Raw genomic sequence first — 8,989 nt, 5'->3', positions numbered from 1 at the left:
ACAGAAAGCTAATATGTAGGCAGATTCACAAGTTCTTACTTTTATGTTGATGGCTGAATCAGGTAAGGATTCTCTGGCCCCAGAATAGCCCTGGACTTGAACCTTTCCACTATAATGTTTGCAGGTTAGTCAAAAGTGTTACCAATAAGATAAGGCACCCTAATGTTGCATTTTAATTCTGTGCACTTCTATTATAGCAGCATTTGCAAATATCGACATTGCCATTTTAAAGAGTATGTACCATCAATTGAGGATAAGATTGCAGGTGGTCATAGCAGCTGAAAGGAGGTTATACTGAGTAATGTTACTCTTGACATAGTTTATACATTAAAATCCTAATGCAACAATTCTTCTTAGATTTAGATTTTCAAAACAGGAACACAAAGAACAGACACATGTTTTGAGTATGGTGAAGATGGCTGTGCCATGGAATCATTTACACTACATTGAGATCACTTCTTTCTTTGTATTTTTATGTTTTCAAAACTTATATCAGGATATAATTCTTGAATGAGGCTTGGTAGTTGTTGATTCTAACATAGAGGGGTCAGGTACACTACTCAATAATAATAATAATAATAATACTTTATTCATTTTAAAAATGGTACAACCATATTAAATGTCGTCAATATAAGTATTATTTAACATATAAACATACTTTCTTAAATGTGATGAAAATTGTCACAAAAGAATTCATCCAATGAGTATAGTAGGTGAGCAAGTAACCAGGTATATACCCTATTCTTGAAACTCTGGATACCATCTGATTTCAACTGAGTAGGCAGATAGTTATACAGTCGTATGTTCATATTATGAAATGTGTTGTAAGTTGATGACAATCTAGAATAAGTAGTATTTAGAGTTAATTTATATCTTGTGGAGTAGTTATGTATGTTAGATCTTAATTGGTAAGTTTATAGATTAACTTTCACATGAATCAGAGCCTTAAAGATAAACAAACAAAATACAGTCATGATTCTATACCTAATAAAAAAAGGTTTGCAGGAATCACGTGGTGGTATATTAGCAAGAGAGCGAATAGCTCTCTTTTGCTGTAGCAAAATTTGTTTAACATGAGGGGAATGACCCCATAACTCAACACCATAATTCAAATGACATTGAAAGAAGGCATGGTAAAGTGTTAAACGATACTCATTTGAAATGATAAAGTTGAGCTTTCTTAACATATAAACAGCTTTACTAAGTTTATTACAGGTCTGACTGATGTGAGTCTCCCAATTAAGTTTTGTATCAATATAAATTCCTAGTATTTTAGCAGTTTCAATATCAGTTGTTTTTGATTTAAGACTGCACACAATATGCTGAGTTTTGTTAGCATTTAATTGTAAATGATTAACATCAAACCATTCCTTAGCCTGTTTTTGGGTAGCGCTAGATAGTAACTTTGCATCTTCTAGATGTTGACACTTTTGCACAAAAGTAGTGTCATCAGCATATAAAACAGATCTAGGTTTCATATTACAGGGCAAATCATTAATCATGATAATGAAAAGTACTGGGCCAAGCACAGAGCCCTGTGGTGGTAGTATTTATTTCAACAAAAACTATATCAACCCTTAACCACTTGTTGGTGTCACATGCAGACAACCATTTCCCCTAAAATTAACCTGTCTGTATGAGGCATTGGTATTGCAATATTTTTGTTTGAGTTCTGATTTATTGGTGTCTCTATCAATGATTTCTTCAAGAAGATCTCATTTTTCTCGTTAGATGCCTCTAGCATATTACACTCCAGAGACATTAGGTGGAAACTCTTTCAACTTGATTCTGTTATTTACATTATTTCAGTTAGGATGCCAATGTTTGTTACAGTAAGTGCTGATCTATAACAAACTAATTTTTACTATCAAGATATATTGCAGGTTTTTACTGTTAATCATTTCAGCATAATAATTTTTAAATTTCCCCTAACTTCTTATCACAAGGTAAGGTATGCTATTTTATAGTTCATAAAATGACATTAAATATTTATCTAATCACTCATCCTAAAGATATTATTGTGTATTTAAATATTGTAATTTTTTGCACTTTCCTGTTATTGTGTCTGATATTGAATTGAGTCATTCTGAGATCATTTCTATGCATGATTTGGAAGATTCAGTTCCGGACATTTGTTCTGATTATGGTGAAGATTTGACTGCCCAATAGCTTCATGCAAGAGAGTGCTGTCGGATCTATTCCTATCAATATCTTAAACCACCACCTCCAACATTTCCGTTTATGGTTTCTTCTACTGGTCATTGAGAAATTGATTAAACTGCTGGAAATCTTCACTAATCTGAGGTCTTGAGAGACCAACTTATATACCAACCAGTGCATAGAATCCTGTTTTGAAAACATTTTCAAGGTATATAGATTGGCAGCCTGTAAATACCAATGAAATTGGAATGTTATTTGCTTTGGTCATTCTTCAGTGAATAATAAACAGACCAGTTAAGTCGAGTAGGCCGTTTGTTTGCCCAGTATAAATTATAAGAAAGCAAAAGATTTTCAAGAACCTGACAATCACTAGTTTTTAGTGTTATGTCAATGCTGAGATCTCCACAAATTATGATATTGGCTTTCAGAGTCAAGAATAGGGATAGTACTAGTTCCAGTTGATTGCGGAAGTGTTCAAAAACACCATTAGGGGAGCGATACACAGAAGCAATGATCAAATTCAGGTCCTTCAATATGATCGCAGATATTTCAAAGTGCAATTCCAGACAGAATTTGTCCAAGTCAATTACCTTGAAGGGCATACCTTTCAAGACATAAATACAGGTACCACCGTTTTTTGCTACAGATCGGCAGTAGAAAGATGCTAAGCCAAAATCACTAATTTTATACACATCAAATTCATTTTGCGTGATCCAGTGCTCATTGAAACATAGCACATTGTAGCCACCATGTTTGACTATTGCCTCTATCTCCGTTATCTTATTACGTAGACATCTCACATTTTGGCAAAATAAATTAATGCTATCTAGTCAAAAGGACTTGGGTTTTGATATTCCCGTTTGGAGGCGGGTAACACGTTTCTCTAAGGAACACTTTTCCATAGTGTTATCGGTGTGGCCCCTTGTTATTGAGGTGGATACCGGCGCATCACTAGTTTTCAACTCGGAGTTCGGATTTACCACCGCAGCTGACCCTTCAGCAATATTCTCTGTCTCTTCATGAGTAGGGGTCAGTTTCCGCCGTTTTGGGGGTTAAAATTTCCCAACTTTCACTTCTACTGGCCAAATATCTTCTTTAAGAAGTTGATCCTTAAGGCTAATTGGCACACAGTTTAAAGGAACTATAAACTTCACCAACTCTCAAACTTTCACATTTGAAGTCATTTCCAGGAAATATTCCGGACAGATGCTTCTCAATGTCATCAGGCGTTGCATTGGACTGGACACGACCAACGTAGAAGAGAGTCTTGCGAGGAACTCCCACAAAATTGCACGTAACAGCAGGCTGCTTACAACTCCCAAAAACCGTATTTCGTTTGCGTTTGTTTCTCTTGTAACTCACCTTTTGAAAACCTTCCTCGTCAGTAACGATGGATTCAAAACTCATGGTGTTAAATTTTGCGTTTACATTTTTGGGGCACAAATCGGAGTTGTCACTATTGAGGCCTAATTGTTCGTTGACTTCAGGTTTCAATTCCGTAGACAACGTTACAGCTTCCTTTGCAATTGGCTGCAAGGTAGTACTTTCTGCGGATCCGGTAGATTGGAGAGCTTGTAACTCCATTTTCAATTTTTCAATGTCGGCCGCCATATTGTAAATATTGGGCTTATTTACACGGCATAAAAAACACTTCCAGTAAATGTCATGGCAGTCTGAGAGAGCTTTTAATGTTATATCACTTAAGCCGGAGCATTTATGGTGATATATACCTGAGCAAATATCGCAACTAACGACCATATCACGTACTTCGAGTCGTGTTTTACAAGAGCCACATCGTTGTACGGCCAAAGTTGACGCCATCTTGAAATCGCAATATTAAAGCTAGGGCATAGTTTGAACTTCAGAAGGTAAAAAACATTGCTGGGAATACATGACAAGTAGGGAATTGATGAGAGAGTTAAAAAAGCAGGTAAGAGGTGGATGCTAGAGTATTTCAAAAGTAGGACATGTTTTGCATCTAGATTAATTGCAGGGCATCAAAGTGGCGGTAGGATATAAGTATTAGTTTGGTTGATTTCAGGAGACCTGAAAAGCATTGTGAGTGAAGCATTTGAAAGTAACATAGGGGCATTTGGAAAAAATGTTCATGCTTGAATTATGGCTTTTGAGGATAAAACTTTACCCTGACAAAGAAACTTCCCTAACTTGACAACTGAAGTTCACAACAGTGAATGCCTCATTAGGCAAAGGTATTGAGATGCCATTCACAAATTAATAACCAAAATGAGGTAACTTGCATTCTGATTTCAAATATCATGGTGGCATGCTCAACAAACAGTTCTACATCACTGAAGGGGCAACACTGTAGGCAGTGTAAGAGATTAGCATCAAGCAAGAGTAAAAATGTAAGTCGTGAGGTCTCCTTACCTGGTTCCTGCAACAGATTCACTCCCAGGCAACCTCCTTCATGAGGAATGTCAGCATTACATTCTTCCTTAATGTCCACTTCCTCATTAAGGAACAAGTGTATTTCTCCATCATTAGGGGGGTCCTGCAATATCAAAGAAGAACATTACTGATGCAGAGATGTCTATGTACTTCCACAAACTAATTTGGACAAAATGGAAGAGTTTACATTATGCACATCACTACTGCAAACAGAAGAATATGAACAACAGTCCCTAATCGTAACATGAAATAAAATAGAATGAAAGGATAACAAACTAAAAATGTCCAAAGGTCATGGTAAAAGAAGCAAATGGCTTAAGTTGAAACTACAAAGTTTTACTTTGAATGACACTGGATTCAATGTGCAACTGGCTTATTATTCACTCAACATAAATATGCACACTCACCAAATTCCTTGCTTCATCATTACCAGACCAATGTCTGTCACCTCCTAGCATTGATGTGAACATTGGCAAATCTACCTCCTTTTTGGCAGCAACAGAGCAGTCACTAGCAGTGTCATTCTCCTCTTTGACATAGATCATGTCATCTTGGACATCCACAGTATTACTGTCAACAGCATCACTGTCGATTGCTTTGTCATCCATCTCTGTCTTCATCTCACTGCCAAGCTTATGAAAAGATTATACAATGCACAAAATGACAAATGATAAACATTTTCAAATAAGAGCATCTGAATATTCAATTGTTCCCGGCTCAACGTTGTACAAATTCATTTTAATTAAATGAAGAATAAAATGTATCTTTTAACTGTCCTTTATTCACGTACAACCGGTTTCAAAACTCAAGGGTCATCATCAGGTACAAATTAACAAGTTGCAGTCCATTTACATACTGATCATGAGGGAGAGGGGGGGTAGGTGAGAGAGGAGGGAGACAAAAAAAATGGAGTTGCAATCGGCGTTGATGGAGAGGGATGAGAGGGGTGTTAAGCATCAGGAAAGTTGCTTGGTTGGTTTACAGTGGGTTGGGGGTTTGTCTCAACCTGGAACTCTTACACCAGATGGAAAAAGGAATGAGGATGGACAAGAGGAAAGAGCTCAAAATCAAGAAGAATTTAAAAACAGGTCATTTAGATAACAATTTATTGTTTGAATGCCTCTCCCTAATACTGGAATTACCCCTTTCCAACACAGATAGACCCGACAAAATACATTGATACATTGTTATGTTATTGATATTCTTCATGTAATTAAGAGCATCTGGGCTACAAATCTTTCAAGCTAAACTAATATTAGAGAAGCACTAAAAAACTTAATCACTTTAAGACAATATGGCAATAAACTTTGTAAAACATAATCTGTTATGACTGCAGTGCATAATTGCTCCATTCTTTTACCTAGATGTCGTGATCGAGAGCAGCCATCCAATTCATCCAAGTGTCCGCTGCATAAATGTTATCCTTCTTAATCATTGCTGTTTGAACTGAATGATTAGGGGATACTACAGCACTACTAAATGGCCACACTTTGTACAACCTATCATCAACCATATCCCCTCCTTCCTTCTCCGCATCATTGCTGTCATGGCTCAGGACGTTACTCTCCTCCTTATAAGCCATTAATACAGCAGTCTACATGAAGGTCGGTTTGGTAATTAATGTTAGAGTTAACCAAATACTAAGCCCCAGATGTCATTACCTGAAATTCATAAGTAATACTGTAAAAAATATTGATAAAAGCATAATTAATTATGATCCTGTAACTGATAGCTAATAATCGGTAGATGTCGACACAGAACTGACAGACAGCCGTTGTTAAGGTCTACATTCCACCATGCAATCATCAGGAGAAATAAGTTGATAGGATATCATCAGTTGGAGGGCATAATAGGGCATATGTTCATGCAGGGAAACATTTGATATTGACTGCAAATTAGAATACAATAAAAGGCAAAGGATGACATGGTGAAGAGGTGGGGGACTATGGTTTAGGCTCAATGAATGACTGCCGGGAGAAAGCAATTGAGTTCTACAAGAGGGTGACAGGGGTTAGTCATCACCAACATATGGTTTCAATACCTAAAAAGGCATAGGTATACATGGAAAATGATTCTAGGTGACTGAGGAAGGTATCAGTTGCCTTATTAATTATGGTGAGGCAAACATTTAGGAACAGCATGAATAATCTCTAAACACCAAGTTACACAGAATTAAGCATAAGATTAAAATAATATAATCAAAGTAAATAAAATATCGAAAAAAAGAACCACTCTGATGATGCAGTCTGAGGATATGGATAAAGAGTAAGGGGAAAATTGGTGCAACGTACACAAAGGCAAACTGATTGTTATTTGTCTAATATGATTGGCGTTTTGCTGTTAATAGAATAAAAATATAGCTAAAACATTGAAGGATCTCAGGTTTTCCGGCGTATGGTATTCAAGAAGTTCTCTCGGGTTTCCCACCGGGTCAGGTTGCAGTACACCGATGTTTCGAAGGCTGACTATGTCATCGTCTTCAGGGTGAAGTATTGAGCATGCTCGCCCGTATCATTGTCAGCCCTTGCGGGCGCACATTAAACCGTACCGGTGGGCGATACCCACCTTTACCGGTCATTTTACATAAATAAAACCCTTGGCATTGCAAAAACCTGACAATAGTATGCGTGTATGTTTGTGGGAAACGAGAAACTTAATACTAAGTGGAGCATGAAAAAGGCCTGGTATTTATACACTCCACCGGGGCTCAGGTGTGCCCTGATTGGCCAGAAGCGTTAGTGTGCTCCGCTACGGCCAATCGGGTGCGTTCCCTTGCATTCTTAATTTTCTTTAGCACTGGCTTCCATGTTTTGCTGATTTGGAAGCCATTGTCTCTGTTGAAAGTTTTGGTGTCAAGTCTGATTTCAACAGCTTCTTTCCATTATTATATTTCCATAGGATTATTATCCTATAACGGGGTTTCCATGTTGTTTTTGTTATGTTTACATATTGTTTATATATTCTTTGCACTGTACTCTATAAATACGGAAATAAAAACCTTTAAATCTGAAATCTATCGCCCACCGGGACGGTATACTATGCGCCCGCAAGGGCTGACAATGATACGGCTGAAGCTCAATACTTCACCCTGAAGACGATGGCAGAGTCAGCCTTCGAAACGTCAGTGTACTGCAACCTGACCCGGTGGGAAACCCGAGAGAACTTCTCGAATAGCTAAAACATGTCTGGAAATAAGAGAGGATAAGATTTGGTAAAATAATTCATACAAAAAGCCAAACTTTTCGACGGTGTCTGAATAATTTTTATCTTTAATTCTAATAAGTGATTAAAACTGCACTTTCAAAACTTTTCAAACAAACATAATTCATTCGTGACCAATTATCCGAAAATTCATTCATTAAATGCTTACATTTTTCCCTTTTGCGAGATAAATTATTTTCACTAACATATTAAATGACTGGGATTACTTCTATCCATCGTATTGCCAAGAGATTGGTTTTTCTACAAATTAATCCAAGAAAATGTTACGAAATATTCCTTTTTGCCGAAAGATGTACTCGTTGTTGACATGTTCCATTTAATGAATACAACTGACCTCCTCTCGACTGGACATCCAGTCTTTCGTTGCTGTTGGATTGCACCCCTCTTGGATGCGATTATAGAATTCAGAAAAACACTCGGCACATCGACGCTTAAACAGCCGGAATTCCGTAAGTTTCTCCATGCAATTAGAACACACCAACCAGGGATAATTTGTATCCTCCACAACCTAAACACATATTTAAAAAATAAATATTAAACACCGATTGCACGATGCTCCTTTTTCCATAATATCACTACACTTTTTGACAACAGCTACGGAATACATAAAACAACTAATAACTCAATTAACCAAAAATTTCTTAAAACACATAATTAAAATAAGCACGTGAAATAGGCAATTAAACTTACTTTAACATCTAGTAAATCCTCTATAGTATATTCCAACATGAATTGTAATTCACTATTATCGCCAAAAACATTGATCAACACTCCACTACTGTTTAAGCACAATCTACATAGTTCAAATTCGGCTTTATCGCACATTCTGATCGTTTTAAAGTACAAAGAAGGATTTTACGAAAAACTAACTATAGAAGTACAATGCCCCCTTCAACACATTTCTTCACGTATTATTTAAAGTTATCACAATAGGAATTGGACACAAAATACACAAATTGTCAGCTGGCCTCTTGCATTTCGTTCTTCATTTGTTTGGCAGTTTTTTTTTATTGGAAATAGAATCGATTTGTATGGAAAGAGATGATTTTCATCCGGGTCACAAATATAAAAACCTATTTCGCGATGAATCTGATGTAATTCACCGCTGAGTCAAGGAAAATCGGAATCCGCCTTTTAAAAATGTTTATGAGCTGATGTAGTATCAATGGCATCCTTTGATATTAAATTGACACCGAAA

General features: G+C 36.7%; 1 protein-coding gene across 2 annotated transcripts in view; it reads right to left on the bottom strand.

Annotated features, from left to right (window-relative positions):
• The window catches only part of LOC139695123 (zinc finger protein 708-like), a 32,693-nt gene extending 23,946 nt beyond the window's left edge, over window positions 1–8,747 (bottom strand). For both annotated transcript variants that reach the window (XM_071593766.1, XM_071593765.1), the window contains exons 1-4: window positions 8,482–8,747; window positions 8,126–8,299; window positions 4,977–5,201; window positions 4,549–4,672 (exon numbers count right to left, since the gene is read on the bottom strand). In XM_071593766.1, the coding sequence (XP_071449867.1) occupies window positions 4,549–4,672; window positions 4,977–5,201; window positions 8,126–8,299; window positions 8,482–8,616 (658 nt within the window). In that variant the 5' untranslated portion in view covers window positions 8,617–8,747. The remainder of the gene's footprint in view (window positions 1–4,548; window positions 4,673–4,976; window positions 5,202–8,125; window positions 8,300–8,481) is intronic.
• Between the last annotated feature and the right edge of the window lie 242 nt (window positions 8,748–8,989).

Source organism: Hetaerina americana, unplaced genomic scaffold, assembly GCF_022747635.1.
Source record: "Hetaerina americana unplaced genomic scaffold, ioHetAmer1.1.p SCAF_6, whole genome shotgun sequence".
NCBI classification, from domain to species: domain Eukaryota; kingdom Metazoa; phylum Arthropoda; class Insecta; order Odonata; family Calopterygidae; genus Hetaerina; species Hetaerina americana.
The sequence above is the reverse complement of the archived record's forward strand: the minus strand, read 5'-3'. Positions and strand labels throughout refer to the sequence as shown.